Here is an 18894-nt window from a genome sequence, read left to right as displayed (position 1 = left end):
CTAAATATTCAGTCGAGATGGGTTGAAAAATACGCCCCTTTGGAAAAAAACCCACCTCAACCAATTGTAGGTCTCTGCTTCACCTCGCGCGCAACGCGCATTGTTCTCTGATTGGTCAAAAGGATAAAGCGAAAACAACGCACTCAATCTAGAGATCACAACAGAAGGAAGCGATGAGAAAAACAACGAGACGCATATTGCGCGCCTTATAGCCCCGTTTTCATCTTCCATAGGCCCGTGTTGTACCTGTTATAGTTCTACACCTGCTATCTCTGGGGGGGGGGGGGGGGGGGGGGGGGGGGGCTTGTATGTTTTTTTTTCTTGGTTTGTACTGCTTGAGCTGTGCATTGTCTGTTGGTTTGTCACTGTGTGTGCAATGAGAGCCTTTAAAAACTGAAATTACTCTTACTTGACATATACAATTGATGCGTGATTCTCCTTTTACTACATTACCCTATACAAATCCAAAGAAAGATTTGATAAAAACATAATAAAACATTAAAGAATCTAAATTACATGTTGGTATATGATTTAATGTATATATTACTGTAAGTGTGAAGAGTGAAATTAATAAATATAATGTGGAATCATTATCTCAGTATTTCTAAAATCCTGCCTACAACCCTTACAAATTTCATTCACACAAATTATTTGTATACTCCCATTAGCTGATTAGACAAAAATGACTTCATTAGAATAAAAGGTGTAGCTAGTTGTCTGACGTTCTGGTTCCATTGGTACAGTACTAGATTTGACAACAATGTTATGGGGTTGAGGCCCATCAAAGCCAACAATGATTTTAACTTAATTAAGTTGACCCACTGGCAGGAGTAGATGCACTTAATTTTTGCCACTGCTGATAATTCCCCATGCCAGCATGCTTTTGTTGAATTTATTTACATGTTATAACTCACTTTATATACTGCATGATCAAACTGATGAGCTGATCACTGGCTGACTCAATTGTTTAGGTCACATAAGCTATAAAGTGTCTGCTAAACACACAGTGACTATTTCAGTTGCTATCTTGCAATAGAAATAATGCCCGTTGGCTAGACACTGAAATTGATTTATATCTATATCAAGTTTTCCAGCTGTAAACTGAGCACAGGCTTCCATTTGAACTTGAATTTATAACATCATTTATAATCTAAACAAAATAATTTTGGAAATACTAAATTGTTATTTAGTAAACATTAGCTCTTTCTCTTACATTTTTCTTTTTACCTTGCTTATTGTTTCAGATGTTAATGTTAAAATACAAATGAAAACGTAAATTGTTCATTAAAACATACACTATCATGTGGACAAGAGCATCCAGAGTGAGAATCTGAAGTCTTTCATCTGTGCCCATTCCACAATAAAAGATTCCTACTTTTTACACCATTTTGCTGAACCTCCAACTTCTTTCATGGCCATCTTTGAGCTACATCACAATTATCTTTTATGTTTGGTCCTTCACCATGAAAATGTTCACTCAATACATTTTTTTCTCTCAGTTTTTCCTCAATTTGATAAACCTTCAGGGCCTTACAATATCTGTAGCCGGTCACTCAATTCTGTGGTCTGATTGTTTTCCTTTTAAAGTGTTAATAAAGAGCAGATAATGCTGTCCTGCTTTCGAACGCTGATGTTACAGCCTGTCTTAACACTGTTTTTGCACAAACTCCTCTGCACGTAACATTCATATTTGTCCCTTTAATAGAAGTTATTCAAGTATATTCAAGAATGTCTTTGTGTAGCTCTCTGTAAGTGTAATATACAAGGACAGCTGGTTCCAGCAAATATTCAACTTTGTTCACATGTAATGTAAATATTATAATATCTGTGATACTCTGCTTCACTACCATATAAGTTTGATGGTACTGTTCTGTAACAAGATAATGATATTCATTCATATTATTAAGATATATTCTTCATTGTTGGTATAAATAACCACATTTTGTTCCACGGAGAAAGCTATATGTTTGTATCTCATGCTGCTTCTTCCCACCCCTTCAAAATTCTTCCACTTTCTCCACCCACAAAAACTTGAGCTTGCAGTCTCAACACATTTGAATCTGAAACACTTCGGATCGCTCTGCATCACAGTCGAGCTCACTGGGGTCTGTCTGAAGTCTGACGTGCCAGCAGCAGCCACATCTTGGACTCTCGTCAGGTGCTATGGACTTCCATCATATGCACTCCACTCAATGATTTGTTAATTTGATCCACAGCTTTGCATTTGTACCAAGAAAGGTCTTAATATACTGTATATAATGTATTTAAGTGTATCCATGTGATTCATCTGATGCACAACCAACCACTAATTGTCTTTTGTACTTGTAGGATGCAAACCAGGAGAATCAGGATGCTGTCTAGCTTCTTGGTATTGTCTGTTGGGTTTTTCCTGGACATGGGAGTGTGCACTGCAGGTAAGGAAGTAGCTTCTTTTTTTAAATTACAGATTCGTACCTATGCAAAAATAGTATTGACACTCCTAATCAATGTAACAGATTTAACCAGGCTTGTTAGACAGTGGCTAAGTGGAGAGCAGGGCCGTCCTTCAATCAAAAGATCGGTAATTCGATCCCCGGCTTCGCTCGTCGCATGTCGATGTGTCCTTGAGCAAGACACTTAACCCCAAAATTGCTCCCGTAGCTGTGCCTACGGTGTATGAATGTGAGAGTTGCTTTGGATAAAAGCATCTGCTAAATGAGTGTAATCTAAAGTAATGTAACAACGCTGATCAATTTCAAACCATTTTGAAAGTGACTGCTGATGTGGTGTGATTGACAACATGAAACTAACTTTATTTAGTCACTTTTTACTTATATTTCAAAGTTTGACCCGGTCTCTGCATTTGTTATTCAGTGTAGTGACAGCTTGCTTTATTTATCTGCCAGAACCTCTCATGTTTTCGCTGCTGGATTGGTAGAAATCTTTCAGGCTTGACGAAATATAAATACATAAACAGTCAGCTCGGATCAATATCAAAGTTTAGCTCTACATCCTGTCCAACTGTAGAAAAACAGAAAGGGAAGCAGGCCAGTTGACCCTCTCACCAAAAAACAGTAATAAATCAACTCTATGGAGCAAACAAAGGCCTTGTGTCTCACAGTGGCCAAAAAGTCTTGAAGAGCTTGTATACGTGTCATCTTTTGAATAGGAGGATCTGATGGTTGTCAGGATCACCCTGTGGTGATGGATCCCCAAGGCCTTGGCCCTGAATCAAGGCTTTTGATATTCTTTGACTTCCCTCCCATCTCACAGTGCCACGGCATTGAGACTCTTTGAATTAAAACACTGCTCTAAATAGATTGTTGTGTGCAAACCGTTTCAAGTAGGAGAGGAGAGTGGCCAGATCTCTAGGATACCAGAAACCAGTTATTTCTCGAAGGTCAATACATTCGCCCCAAAGTTCACCTCAGACATATCTCTGCATGTCAGAGTAAAGTCTGAAGATGGCCAATGCACAAAGGGCTCTTTGATTCTGCTAAATTTAGCTAAATCAGTAGTCAGTTCTCATAATGTGTCATTGTTATGTGTTGCTCCCTCACATCTTTCTGACTTTTCATATAGTCAAAACAAATGATGCTCCAAAACAGGCAGCTTTTAATGTTTCACCACATAATTAAGAACGAGGCAACATTTACCTCATCTACATATTACATTATATTTTCAAACATACTGTAACAGAACAACCTAGCAATAGAAATAAAAATCATACAAGCAAGACTAAGAGTCTGCAGCTACGCTATCGGCTTTGTGAGGCTGTTTACAGAGGTCCTTTGAGCTAAATGCTAAAAGTCAAGGGGTCACTTAAGTCAGTATGGATTCATCCTCTGGGAACCGTGAATGTCTGTACTAAAGTATGTGCCAATCCATCTCGTAGATGTTGAGATATTTCGTTGGATAAGTGAAAACTAAGACCTGCTGGTGCTAGATGAAATGTCAGGGGATCAGCAAAGTCATTATGGTTCATCCTCTTGGAACCATAAATGACAACTTTTCATCCTCATCCATCCAATACCTGTTGAGATATTTCAGTCTGGATGAAAGTGGTGAACCAACAGACCGACATTGCCATCACTAAAGCAGGCTTGGATGAAAACAGTTGCTACGTTGCTTTTTGCTCTTTGAAGTTCAACCAAAGGGGGATTTTTTTGTCATCTTTATTTTGTTTAATATAAAGAATTATTGGAGCCCCGAAGAGGTCAAAATATCCAGTATTTTGAATACGTTTCTTGTCTTTGTTAACCCTTTAATCATCGAGTGACCCCTCAGATTTATTTTAAGACCTTGAGGAGGTCCTGACCCCTAGGTTGAGAACCACTGATTTATTCGCCGCTATATATCTGTTCGACACGATGAACGCTGTTTGAGTGTAAAAGTTATTGTCCTAACGTGTGTCTTATTTTTCTTCCTCAACATCAGTGCAATCAGAGTTGACAATCACAACAATAAAGGTATAGTTCACTCGTTTATTATGAACCTCTAAAGGTAAATACACATTTTAAAGATAAAACACATTTTACCGATTATCTTCTGACATATTTTCTTTTAGCAAGAGCCATATGCCATGTCCAAAGGCTCACAACTGGAAGGCTTTTGCATGGACCTGCTGTCTGAAGTAGCAAAAAAACTGGGCTTCAAGTTCAAAGTGCAGCTGGTGAAAGATGCTTCGTACGGCAGACAAGATGAGAACGGGAACTGGAATGGGATGATTGGAGAGGTAGTGAGAGGGGTGAGTACATGAAAACTGACCCTTGGAGGGGTCAAAGGGCAGTCAACCACTCTGCAGGAGCTTGAATTACCCAACTGGCGTCTTTAACTCACAACGGATATATTAAAAATCAATGAATGTGAAGTGTTTACAATATCAGCAGGGTTATTGGTGCAATTAGAATATCTTAAATTCCTTGAGGAATTTCTATAAATGTACAGTGCTTATGCGTTCTGACAGGAAGCCGACCTTGCGATTGCTCCGCTGACTCTTACTGCAGCTCGGGAGAAAGCGGTGGGGATGACCAAACCGTTCATGCAGACAGGAATCAGCATCCTGCTCAGGAAGGACATCTCAGAGGGAACCGGCTTGTTTGATTTCCTGTCCCCCTTTGCAGCCGAGACCTGGGTCGGCATACTCATTGCCTACCTGGGGACCGCTGCTTGCATCTGTATAGTTGCCAGGTTGGTGATGGAGGTAGTTTAATGTCTTGGGGAAAATGATAATAATGAGTTTTTTGTTGATTTTGCTGTTGATTTGAATATCAAGGTATGTACTTCTTGTCTGTGGATTTTTTCACATTTCTGCTGGCAGTGGAATCCATTTGAGTTCACATTCATTTTTATGTAAATGCAGACTCAGCCCATGTGAGTGGAGTCAGCCTCAGAGTGAGCAGAACAGATTCAGCCTCCTCCACAGCCTGTGGTACACAGCTGGAGCTCTGACACTCCAAGGTAAATGGAAAAACCAGACACTGGCGATAATGGTTGTATTGATTTGTTTATTTTCTGGAAATTCTCTCCCTCTTTGCTTGAGACTTCTTTTTACTGTACTCTTTTTGTGCTGTCAGGTGCTGGGCCACACCCCAAAGCTCTTTCAGGACGTGTCATCTCCTGCAGCTGGTGGTTATTTACCATCGTCCTCCTGGCTTGTTATTTCTCCAACCTCAGCTCCTCTAAGACCTCTGAGTCCACTCACCTGACCGTGAAAGGTTTTGAGGACTTGGCCAATCAGGATACAATTGAGTATGGCTGTTTGGCTGGCTCTTCCACCCTTGCCTTCTTTAAGGTATAGACATCAGATCGCTTATGGATCCCCTTATGTCACTGCTTATTCTCTAATACTGTTTATCCTTCATGCAGAATTCAAACAATCCAGTGTACCGCAGAATCTATGAACACATGGAGAGAACCAAGAGTCTTGTGTCATCTATGGATGAAGGGGTCCGGCGTGCAAAAGAGGGAAACTTTGCCTTTATTGGAGAGTCTGTTTCTTTGGACTTGGCAGTAGCACGCCACTGTGAGCTGGTCAGAGCACATGAAGTCGTTGGAATGAGGGGTTACAGCATCGCTGCCACCCTTGGTGAGCTTACTCATTTTGAAAAATTAAAATGATCTATATATAAAAAGAAATTGTATAATAAACAATATACCTATCAATTTCCTCAAGGCTCACCCATCATAAAGAACCTCAGCGTGGCAATCCTACAGCTGAGCGAGGCAGGGGAGCTGGCCTACCTGCGAAGCAAGTGGTGGGCCAGCAGCTGCATAGCAGACAAGGCCAAGTCTTCAGCTGTGCAGCCACACAGCCTCAAGGGGATGTTTCTGCTTCTTTCCCTGGGCCTGGGGCTGGGAGCACTGCTGGCTGTCCTGGAGCTCACCTCCAAGAGCCGCAGAAGTGCAGCTGAGCAGAGGGTGCGTGCATGTCAGGCAAAAAAAACAAAAAAACACCCATCTCCAAAGTGTTAACCTTTCAGAAACTAATTCAAACAGCCTTGTTTTGTGCTCCACAGTGTGCATATGTGTTCATTCAATCGGGTTTTAAACTGTTTCATAAGCCTAAACGGCTGCAACGTTTGCTCAATCAATTCATGGCAACACAGTTCGTTACAGTAAAAGCAACCCTGTCATTTACCAATTGGTTTTCACATCAACTGAGGAACAAAATGCAGGACACAAGCAGACTTAATCATGCTCTCTCATCCACACAACAATGTTTACATTAAATTCATCAACATGTTAATGGATTGATTTGTTTCACTACTGTTTATATTTATTTGTCCTTCCCACAGAAATCCTGCTGCGCCGTGCTGACTGAGGAACTGAGTCTGCGCTTGAGGACCAGCAATGCAAACAAACCCCAAGCAAATGTTGACAAAGATAAAGAAAAAGCATAAACATATTAATTTACATTTATAACGTTTTAAGTCTGAACATTTTTAACTTTTAGTTTTTTTGACATAGACATCAACTTAATTGCAGGTTTTGAACCTTCTTACTTGTAGAGATACATCAGATAAAAAAGAAAAAATACTGCATTTAAAAATTAAAAACTCACATTTATTATATTGATTTTCAAGTAAGAATGCTACAATTTGAATGAAAAAGCAAACATTATAGTTTGAATCTTATAAAAAGAAATATTAATATGATCCAACTAACAAATAATGCTCATGTACTTAGTTTTTTAAGTGCTTTGTATGACTCTGCATCATGCTGTTTTGTACAGTTGGCAATGGCATTACATGATATCAACAATAAAAATGATTTCATGCGTTAAAGCTGTGTTGACTGTAAACATTACAGCATTTCTAAAACAATAAACAAAAATAACTGTCTAACTGTGTAATTCTGCGTGGTGTCTTCCTACTGATCTAGTCAAAAAATAAGAAATTCTTCCTCCCACACCTCCTTTTTGTGGTTAAGCTGTCACTCTTTTTCTTTGTCTTCTGAAGGGCCTTGATGTCTTTGGAGATATCAGTCAGATCTAAACGGTCTAATCTAAAAGAAAAAAAAAAAACAGCACAAACTCTGATTTCATGCAGCCACTTAACTCCAGTTTGCAGTTCTTTTTATTTAACTTTTGCATACATGAAGGACACATCACCTATGACTCACCATTTGGAAAAAGTGGTGATTTACAGTTGATGTCTCTCATCCTCTGGTCAAAAAGGGCCTTCATCTCCCTCTGCAGGGTCCCCTCACGTTGCTCTGCCCCAGCTGGCACACAGGAGGCCACAAACTCCAGGCTGTCGGTGCTGCCGTCACTGCTGCTGGATGTGTTGTCAGACAGGCAGAGGCCGTTGGGGATGGGCCTCACCTGGCTGCTGTAGCTGTCGTAGTTTTGTGCTCCCTGCGTCTGCCAGTAGATTGCAGGCTGGCGGTTCATCATCGGTGTCTGGGGAGAAGTAGTCGGCTTCCGAGGGCAACTGCGTGAGCGTGCCTTTGCTCGTATTTGGGTGGACGGTCGGGATCTGGTCGAAGTCTCTAAGGTCCGTCTCACCCTGGCAGGGGACGGTGGAGGGATAAGTGAAGAGAATTTGGCTTCAGGCCAGAGCATATGCTGCGTCGCGGGCCGAGGCCGAGGGAGTGAATCAGTCTGACTTTGAGTTTCTGTTGGTTCTTCAGGTCCAGTGGAAGTGACCTTGTCTGGCTCTGGCTTTGGTTCAAGCATCTGAACAGTCTCCTGCTCAGCACAGTTTGATTCATCAGGTTCATTCTCCAACTCTTCTTGAATTCGATTCTGGCTGTCAGAACCATCAGAATAAGAAGCCTGGGGTGAGGTCTCAAGGTCAAAGCTGTCCGCCTTCGCACAGGGAGCAGCCCCGATGTGGTGGGAGTCAGTGGAGGACATCCGGCTGAAGACCCCTCTTCTTGTCTCTGGTGGTTCATGAATTTTAACTCTGTGCGCTCGCTTCACTGGCTCACTCATGGCCCCTTTGTGAATGGCAGCCTTGGCTGCTGGCCCTTGTAACAGAGGAAATATTTCTCCATTCCTGCTGTCCTGAGAAATGGTATCCAGATCCTTGCAGAGGAACAGAGCGCGTCCGTCTTCTGAGGACTGGACAGAGTAGTCCAGAGAAGGCTGTTTTTGAGGACCCTTCATGTGCTTCTGGGCTGCTTTTTGGATGTGTTTTCTGGCTGCTTGCACCGCATTTGTGGGTTTGATCTGTTTCACAAAGGACACCGAAGGTTTTAGGATGGAGTTGTCGGGAAAGATGAAATTAGATTTGTGAGTTATTTTTAAAAAGAAACCTACCTTTCCAGTCATATCATTGATAGCGACATGTACAAAGATGGATGACGCCGCCATCCCTTCCAGGTACACGTGCCGATAACCTACACATTTTGCATTTAAAAATCATTCATATTAAAGGAACAGTTTAACTTTTGGAAAATATGGCTATTTAATTTCTTGCAGGGAGTTTGCTAATCAACATCTTATGTCCCGTTTGTTTGATCTGCACAAAAACAAAATGTAAAGACAACACGTGGCTTAACAAAGAGCTATGTATTGGACTTTTTCTTGACTCACTACAAGACGTTGCTTGTTAGTAGTGAGTTTTAGAGGTGCTGCTAGACAGATTTTGTTACTTTTTGGAAGAGCCGGGGTAGCTGTCTCTCCCTGTTCCCAGTGTTTATGCTAAGCTAAGCTAACTGGCTGTCGCCTTATTGATCTGACACAAATAAGAGTTCTGGTATCAATCTTCCCATTTAACCATCTGCAATAAGCGTATTTCCCAAATGACTTACTCTGTGCAACTCTGTAGTGTGCATGCAGATATCTGATCATGTAACCTACCTGGCATCATACTGCTGAAAGCAACAGTCCTCTGTCCGATGAAATCTCGTCCAATAGGATCATGATCCCACACTTGGAAACGCACCAGGGCGATCTTTGGCATTTGAATGTTGAAGACGAGGGTCTCCTCCCACATTGGGTTGAAACCTGAATGGACATTAAAAGGATGTTACACAAATGGAAAAACTGGGACATCGACTGTCTGTTATGAGATCATGAAATGAGAAGTACCATTATCATCCACCACCCTGGTCTGCTGCTTGGAACAATCTACATTTAGGCCAATTATCTCAACCTCAACAAAAGGATCGATAATCTGTAAGAAGAAAAACACGAGTATTTCAGTAATGAGAGAGATTTCTTTGTCAGGTGTCTCAATAACAGATCATGTCTGCAGCGTGTTCACCTCTCCTCTGTCCCCAAACATAGAGTCTTTGGGTTTGGGTAGCTGCTGTCCGCTGATGATCTTCAGCACTAGCTGAGTCTTTCTGTGTCCTTGTAAAGGATCCTCCAACATGGGGTTAAAGGCAGCTGAGAAAAAAAAGAAAGAAATGTCTAATCCTGCATAGATAGGTGCTGCACAACCTGCACAATCTGCATATGTACATACCTTTACACATGCACTTAGGCCTCAGAATATAGCCACAGTTTCCATTTCTTGAGAACTTGGCTTGGTTCAGTTCAAGCATACGGCCCTCTGTTTGATAATTCATTGCAACTAAAATGAAACATATATACATAAGTCAAATGATGTCATTGCAATGTTAAAGTAGGCGGCATTGCAGTCTCTGCGACGGTCTTACCCATATGGCATCCTGCGTTCCAGTATGATTGTGGGTTGAAGTTACTCGAGTCCACTCTGTAGTTGGACGGGTAGACTCTTATAAGTTGGCGTTGGTTGAAACGGACCAACTCCCCCGGCTTCAGCTGTAAGATCTGGTTCATAACAGTCTCGTTGAGGGAGGATACCTGCCAACTGTTCGCAAGTGCTACCAGACAGAAAATAAAACACTGCATCACACATCTATTCCTAAGATATATGATGAACTTTAAGATTGTGTGTGTGATAAAAAGACATTCCGGTTTGATGTTCACTTTGAAGATCCTTTACCTTGTGTTTCTATGTCATGCACACGGACAGATTTTGTGTACTTGACCAGGTCAGACAGAGCTCGGGACAACCTCATTGTTTTCCTCTTCCTGAAGGGAGAATTAATAGACAAAGTTCAAGTGTAACTGCTGATACTAAGAGTATGAAATGGCTTAATTCAATGACTAGTCTTACTTGGGATGGTAAACAATTTGTGTCCTCTCCCTACTGTGGTCTGACTCGCCATCAGACAGCGTCTTACTTCTCACGCGGACTCTCTTTTTCCTCTGAAAACAAAAGCATTATTGGCAAATCTTCTGTAACTTTATACAAATAGGTTAAAAAAATAAGCAAAAGAGCTGACCTTTCGTTTGAAACTCCTCATGATTGAACTTCCAAATCGCCTCTTCTTTTTGGTTTGATTGGTAGAGGTGATGATACTCCCGTCCTAAAACAGTCAAACATAATTCATAATTATCTCTCAATCTATCTCTCTCTCTCTCTCTCTCTCTCTCTCTCTCTCTCTCTCTCTCTCTCTCTCTCTCTCTCTCTTTCTGTTTATCCATCAAGGTTTCATTTGCCTGTGAGTTATCATTTTCATCTTCGTCGTCTTCCTCCTCTTCCTCATCCCCGGTATCTTCATCAGACACATCACCCTCCTCTGCATCAGGATCAAGGTTTGCTGGCAGCTTTTTCCCCTTGAAAACAAAAATGAATGACTGTATATTACAAGTCCATGTGTGATTGTGTGTGTTTTTGTGCTTTGTTCGAGTATCCTTGAGTAGCATATTGCAGCGCATGTTGCTTAAAACAACTTTACCTTGACTAAGACTTTCCATTTCAGGATCTCAGGGGAAGGCAGCTTCTTGCATTCATGCACATTGACACTTGAAAGATCCAGTTTGTCCTGCAGCACCTCTCTCAGATACTCAGCCATCTTTTTCTGCTGAGGCACAGTGCAGTGGTTCTCTATGGACAAGATCACTGGGTACCTGTGGGGGTGAAATGACACCTGAGCTATACAGGCATGATGCTTTTTTTTTATTGTGAAGGCTTGACGTAACATATCAGCATCAGGACCCAGAAGCACGTACGGTGATTTTGTGAAGGCATATTTGTTAATTGTTTCAATGACATCTTTGAAGAGAATTTTGGATGTCAAGGTGTAGCCGTGATGAATGATAGGCTCCCCGTCAGGCCCGTCCCAGCAGTCCACTGAGAGAGGTGGAAGAAAGCAAACAAAGGAGTGATGAGTGAGTCACATTGTCTGTTTTAAAATCACAATGAAGAGAGCCGAAGTTCTGGCTTTTCAGGCTCTTACCCTCCACACAGCGACAGCCTGCCTGGAGAACATAGGCGTACATTTCCACTCGAGACTGAGAGAGCAGCTGGTCTCCTGTCAGGTAGGTGTTGTGTGAGGTGGCAATGAAGTAGTTACTTAGAGGCTGCGTCATGTCCTGGTTCACCTCATTGTGCTCGGGGTTGAATATATCACCTGAAGGGCTCCTCATGTAGTTGGTCAAACCTGAAGGAAGAAGGTTTCAGATCAGGTGTGTTTTCTGTATGTTGATGTCATGTCTGGTCCAAGTGACACATGAGATCTTATTGCTGCATTGTTAAATAAATTGTTATTAGCAAGTTCCCCATACCATCAATGCCGAGAACTGTACGCTGCAGGTTCTCAGGACACGGTTCAAACTTGGCCACTATATCGATTAAATACTCTTTGGCCAATCCACGCATCTGCAAATAAAACAATATCATGAATGTCATTTTTGGTTTAAGTGATTCGACATTTAACACATATGTTTCATTCGTTGAATGCTTTTATTGTGAAGTAGGAAAATATCTTTTATGGTTCTTTAAAAGGTCTTTTATATCAAGGTTTAGAGGTGCTGAATTCGATATTCAGATTATCAGAGCAGTAAACAACTATTTGCTATATGAAGATATGGTGGAGTAGCCTAATGTACCTGAGCAGAGAATAAAGTTGCTCTCCCTCTGTGTGTGTTATTACCCGAGTTAGTCTGTGCTTTGTTTTCGTAGCCGGGCCCACAGCGTGTGCACTGACAGTGCATGTCAGTGCATGTGAGCGTGCCCCACTGGCTAGCTCACAGACGGCGCTCTGCACTGCTCTCATGTCGGGGTTACAGCTGATAACTCCGTAAACCAGACCGGTAAACACTGGTGCCGTTTTTTCTGGTAGCTGCCACCTCAGCCGTCGCCAGGTTGAGACCCGTGTGGAGTCAATAGATATGCTCTGAATTGTATGTCTTTTATTACATTTGGGAATATAATTTGTATCTTTGCACTGCACTGTAGCTGTGCTGTAACTTTAATGATACTGTTTTATTCAAACTTTATGTTTATTATTTTTTCTCTTTTAAGTTTCTAGTAAACAGTGAGGCTGACATCAATAAGATGAAAAATATCAATAGTAGCATTGTTTCCTGTGAATCCCCTGTGCGGACTCCGCCACCAACATGGTATTTACAGAACATTAACACATTGCATGGCCATTGTTGAAAAAAATCCCTGTTTTTAATAATGTAAAATGAGGGGATTTATTTAAAATAAATCTTAAGTATGATATTTTAAAAGAAATACACACAAACACAAAAAGTGGCATTAACCATTTTGCATTTTGATTGTACCTTCTGTTCGTTTTCCAGAAAGCGTGCGAGGTCGTGAAGATCCAGGACTTCTTTCTGATTGCTGTAGGAGATCATTATCAGGTAGAGGTCTCTGCGTGTGGAAATCATCTTATAGAACAAACAGAATTCTTCAAAGGCCAGAGAGCCCTGGTTCTCGTCTGTGTCTGCCTCCTACAGATAACGACAAAAAGTATTTTATGAACAAGAAATAACTCTCTCAATGTTAGAGATAACCATCCTGCCAAAGAAAATATGTACCACCATCAACCCATCTGAAGGATGTATCTCTATTACCATCAAACATGATGCAGCGCGTTCACAGAGACTATCACCATCAGGAGGGGACACAGTGAGCTACTGAACTAAAGCAATACTGCAGTGCAACTAAAGCCATCTGTTCAGCTGTGGTCATATGGTCTTCCTGTGGCACTCTCATGCAGTGTTCAGCCAAAATACTGTGAATACATATTTGTCTGCTGGCTCCATCTCCATCCTTTTATCTCACTGCGTCTATCACTGAAAAGATCTGTGGATCACCCAAAGAACAGGCCTCTTAGGGAAACATCCAGAATCTTGTATCTCAAACCTTTTTCCAGCCTGTTTTCTTTTCATTATGTTACACGCTGAGAAACATCAGTGCACTACAGCAAGAAATAATGTAATTATAGCCCTGTCATGCTGATGCTCTCTGTTTTGTTTTCTGTTTTGTTTAATAGCATTTTGTGCTGGATTCCATTTATTTTTGCCATGTACAAACCTATTTATCTATTTCTAGCCGTGCTGGCACTACTTTGGTCCAGACTGAAGTATCTAAACAACTATTGGCTGGATTGCCTTGACATTCTGTACATACATTCATGGTGGCCAGAAGATGAATCCTACTGACTTTGACGATCCTCTGACGATTCCTCTAGTACCACCGTGAGGTTCACATTTGTGTTTTTGAGTGAAATATCTCAACAACTTTTGGAGGGATTGCCAATGCATTTGGTACATACATTCATGTTCCCCTGAGGATGAATTGTAATAACTTTGATGATCTCTGACTTGTTCCACTAACGCCACTATGTTGTATGACCAAGAGAACCTGCTAAATAACGTTGCCTCAGATGTACTCTGAGTTTTTAGATATTTAAATGTGAGCATGCTAAGATGCTAAACAAAGATGGATGCCATGGTAAACATTAAACCTGTTAAACACCAGCATGTTAGCATTGTCATTGTCAGCATGATAGCATTTAGCACACAGCACTGCTGTTGCTAAGTTGAGCTTCACAGAGCTGTTAGCCTGGCTGTGAGTCTTGTTCGTTTATTTGTCAGCTGCTGTATGTTACTAAAGTAGAAAACATCAATCAAGTCACCAAACACAATGTGTATTCTGTTTTGTAGCCATGAAGCCACAATTGAATGAAGCAACATCTCCAGTTAAGCGATATTAGTGACACTAGATTACTGAATATACAAAAGCACAGAGGCAGGTGTGATGGTGGGTCATGCTCATTAAATCTATGACTTGACTTTTGATTAAAATTCTTACTTGAAACATCTGCCTGACTTTCTGCTTGGGTAAATTCACATTGAGTTTGTGGAGCAGCTGGTGAACCTCTCCAATGCTCAAGGTGCCATCTCCATTTTTGTCGGCCTCGGAGAAAGTCTGCTTTAACCACGTGAGGCTTCAGTTAAGGAGGAAACTACAAGAATTATGATCAGATCAGTTCAGTTTATGTGTGTTGTTATATCTTCAACAAGTGGATGTGTTGTTAACTCCTCTCTATAGGAATAGGAGTAATGTATTTGCAATAATTAGTCGCTCAGAGATAAAACATGTTGAGAGGCTGGATAAAGGATATTGATCACGGGTGCGTTGCCTCCGGGCCAAACTGTCCTCATCACTGATGCCAGCCATGAGGTATTTCAGCCCACTGATCCACGTGCGGGCCTCCTCTGCGTTGGTGGAGACCAGGTCCAGGGACTTCACTCGCTCCCCGTAGTAAATACTGAAGCAGTAGTTTGGGTCGAAGCGGTTATCTGCATACCGCCTGAAGATCTCCGACTTTTTACCCTCGCAGACTTCATGGATGGAATCAATAGTTACTGAAACAGATGATGAAGAAATTTTAGCTTCATCTAATCAGTAACTTCTTTGAGTGAGTATACACAATGAGGCTGTGAAGACGCGATGACGTTTTGCAGTCTCATTTAGCCACTTGTTAGCAACCGCCTTTTTAAAGATGCATAAAAACTTCAAAATTCACAAAAGGGGTTTGTACTAAGTCATTTCCAGGTTTAAGTACTCATTCTTGCAGCACTCTACTCAAACTTTCTGTGCACAACCAAAACGTTACAATCAGTTGTGGTAGGTAATTTTGATCAGAAGTATCAGAGCTATTGATATGTGGACTGATAGCAAGATACACCAATAGGTTTATGTGCCAGCCTCACTTAAACGGTAGAGAACGGTAGTTTAGAGAATATGGAGTTCAATTTATGTGTCTGAATAGCTTCGTCTTGGGAGCTCCATCAAAACCAAATCCACTAGAACAGCCAGCTGTAGATATTCAGCGCTGCAAAAATAAATATGTGGTGGTGGACATGGTTTGGTGATGGCTCACTTTTGGCCTTGTCATGTTTCCTGGAGGGCCGCCACCGGATGCAGGACTTGTGCTCGTCCAGGTAAAAGAATCGGACCAGTCCTTTCTTCTTTCCCTTCATTTTGGTCATCTGAGTGCCGGTCTGCATGGTGCACATACACCTCTCCACTACAGGGGAGCACAAGGAGTCAAGCTTGTCATAAAATCCACAGAGGTCATCATATTTTCAGTTATTTACTGCCAACATCAAAGGGAGTTTAAAATATTCAATGTACTGAATATTCAGTAACCTATAATACTATAATGAAAGTGAAATGTAGTATGCTGGTGCCAGAGTTTGTCCACTTTGCAGTTGATTCATCAAAAGTGCATATTATTGTTCATTAAAAATTGTTCTAAGATGATTTGTTATACATTAAAACAATGCATTAGATGTGTTGTGATTTAAAGGAGGACATCAAGCAGTCCGGACAAGAAGAGGTTTACCATCAGGCACTTGTTTATGAGATTATAGGCTGCGTCACACAGGGATTTAAGTAGCTGTATTTGTGTTAATGATAAAAGGGAAAAGAAGGAAAAGATACAAAAACCCTGAAATGATCTTTGCCTTAAAACAAATCTATCAATTATCAGTTGCCTTACAGTGATTCAAATTATTTCTCCAGACTTTTCTTTGCTGATATTTCGTGCAACTTTTGATTGCCATCTGTGCACAGTGCTTGTACTGAAATAGCATGCCAGATCTAACAATTATCTTGTAACATTTAGGTCACGGTGAAGAGGTGTGTTTGTTTTGTGTGCAGAGAGCAGGTAACCTTTATTTGTAATCTGAAGCTCAGATGCACGTGACGCATCCTGGCCCATCATTCAGGCTAATCCTAAAGGATTGTCTCCTGTCCATATGTCCATTATATACTCACAGGCTTCCCTGCAACTCTACTCTGTGATGTAAGAACATTTACTCATTTTACAGGCCTATTGCATTAAGATTTCATGGTTAAAATTTAAAATTCACATTTTGTGGTTTAAAATATCATACTAATATCATATGTTTGGAAAATATATATACAAAGCTCCCCTCTTTAGTTTGCAGCAGCTTGTACACTTCTGCTAAACAAACTGTTGACATCGTGCAGTAATTTGAGTGTTTGAAGACGACGTCATTTAATAAGTCGTTAGTGAATCTTACCTATCTGACCCAGTCTCCATTTTGGCTGTGCGACCACACTACCACCAATCCAGAAAAACTCCTCAGCGAGTCTGGAGATGGATGCTTTCTGCCAGAGTTTTGGAGAGCTCATGATGGACAGGGTAGATGAATTCAAGGGACTGGAGGCCTGTTTTGCCTGATGAGTGGAGGCCTTAGCAAGCGAGGGGGAGAACACTCCTGATGACGGAGATCCTAAAGACTGAAAGGTGGTCTTCTTTGGTGACAGAGAGGAGCGTGGTGGGGTGCCACTCGGCCCTGGAGACAGAGGTGCCATCGCTGGGGTGCTGTTCATCCCTGAGCTGGTCATTTAAGTCCAACTCTCCTGTCCCATTCACACCACATTAACCCACCTTCCCCTCACTCTACAGGGCTCTTGAGCAAAGTTTGTATATAGCACAGCCTCTCTCATGCAGCATATCCTCTTCTTCTTAAAGTCTTCCCACGTTGGATTAGGGAACAATATTCCCATCCTGAAGGTTCATTCCTCGTCATCCTGTGTCCAGTGATCCAGTGTAGCCATAGGTTCTTCTGTATATCTTTTTTTGCCGTCAGAGTAGGCTCGCAGAGAAAGAGTGTGCAACATGTGTCAGTCACTAAATCTTCCCCAAGCTGTAATCCCGTAGGGAGGCTTCAGCCTTGCTTTAATGGAAGGATTTCCACGCGATCAGTAAGCCTCTGAAGAAAGAGAGCGGGACAAGAAGAGGGCTAATATTCATTTAACTACACTCCTGGCAGTCCTAATCATTAAAGAATATAGAAGTCACAGATGATTTAATAGATCGCTTTTACGATAGTCGTGATTTATCGTCATCAATGGGGCATTTGGCTAAACAAGTCAGAAGTATCCAACCTTGAATTTTGTGCAATGATCTCCCCCTTGAGGCAAATGTGTGACATACAATACATGCGTTTTATGTATGTATGTCATATAATATATAACGGGATCCACTAATAATGCAGTAGAGTTACTTATTTGTGATTTCAAGCTTTTGATTTTACTTTATCGGCCTTGCATGCTCATGATAACCCACACATTTTTTTTATTTCATTAATTTTGCCTGCACAGAGAAGACTTTCTCACTCCTCTGTAAGTTTTGCTGCAGCTTTTAATTTAGGACAATGTACACCATATCAACTGTTTATTTCACACTGGTAGAACCATCATCAGGAAAAGGAAGTTGCATCAATTTGGCTGATGATGTCACAGACCGAACTTGTTTGTAAGATAGGTCATTTTTCAAGACGTCATGTTACAGTGAGAATTGCAGAGATGTAAAAAATAAAGTTAATGACGATTGAATCCATTTAGCTGGCTTAGTTTCAGGATCCTGGTGTTGTGCATGCTGGATCACTGTCACACTGCCATGACTTACTGAGATACATGAATGAAACTGAGTCACCGTTAATCTTATTAGTAACACCTGTGTTTTTCCTTTTACGACAGGTCAAAATGTCTGCTGTGAAAAAGGGCTGAGACCCAAAGCTCTCAACATCAAATAATACAACTTTAATTTCTTAGAAACCTTTAGACCACAGAGCAAATACACATTTGCTCTGTGGTCTATATCATATCTCTTAAGAAATTATTAATTTGGCCTGTGTTATTTTTTCTTCCAAAAAATCATCATACCAATTCATAAATGTTTGTAATTACAAATAGCAGCCATGCAAATGTTTTTTCCTGTTAGGATAACAAGTCTACCGACATCGTAGCAGCTGCACTTAGGCACCACGCTGCTTTGAACTAACATCAGCATGCTAACATGCTCCCAATGACAATACCAACATGCTGATGATTAGCAGGTATGTTTTCTATGTGTATCATCTTAGTTTAGCATGTTAGCATGCTAACATATGCTAATAACCACTAACCACAAAGTAAATCTGAAGATGAGAATGTGATTATTTAGTATTGGACTAATACAAAATTTGACCTGATGGTGGCGCTATATGAAACGATGAGACTTCATACAGAGAAGAAATCAACAATCAGAGAGCAGAGTGGGACTCAGAAAAACCTATTGCTCAACATCAGTAAAACCATGGAGCTGATTGTTTGATTT

The 18894-nt window shown here is 41.1% G+C and overlaps 2 protein-coding genes across 2 annotated transcripts; one reads left to right on the top strand and one right to left on the bottom strand.

Annotated features, from left to right (window-relative positions):
- Positions 1-1976: 1976 nt before the first annotated feature.
- Positions 1977-6881, top strand: grik6 (glutamate receptor, ionotropic, kainate 6; the record flags this gene model as incomplete). The annotated part of the gene is made up of 10 exons (XM_079186307.1): positions 1977-2158; positions 2329-2414; positions 4417-4448; positions 4547-4726; positions 4946-5169; positions 5342-5439; positions 5556-5773; positions 5848-6067; positions 6155-6399; positions 6777-6881. The coding sequence occupies 10 exons, from the start codon at positions 1977-1979 to the stop codon at positions 6879-6881; spliced, it is 1590 nt and encodes a 529-aa protein (XP_079042433.1).
- A 710-nt stretch (positions 6882-7591) lies between these two features.
- Positions 7592-17162, bottom strand: plch2b (phospholipase C, eta 2b; the record flags this gene model as incomplete). The annotated part of the gene is given in 21 exon segments (XM_079183934.1): positions 7592-8653; positions 8744-8823; positions 9287-9433; positions 9518-9602; positions 9693-9817; positions 9897-10004; positions 10090-10275; positions 10398-10486; positions 10572-10663; positions 10741-10824; positions 10958-11074; positions 11197-11368; positions 11471-11591; positions 11698-11901; positions 12026-12119; positions 13031-13201; positions 14568-14703; positions 14881-15124; positions 15643-15789; positions 16811-17138; positions 17142-17162. Coding segments are annotated over 21 exon segments (3813 nt in total).
- Between the last annotated feature and the right edge of the window lie 1732 nt (positions 17163-18894).

This window comes from Pholis gunnellus, assembly GCF_910591455.1.
Source record: "Pholis gunnellus genome assembly, chromosome: 3".
Classification (NCBI taxonomy): domain Eukaryota; kingdom Metazoa; phylum Chordata; class Actinopteri; order Perciformes; family Pholidae; genus Pholis; species Pholis gunnellus.
The sequence above is the reverse complement of the archived record's forward strand: the minus strand, read 5'-3'. Positions and strand labels throughout refer to the sequence as shown.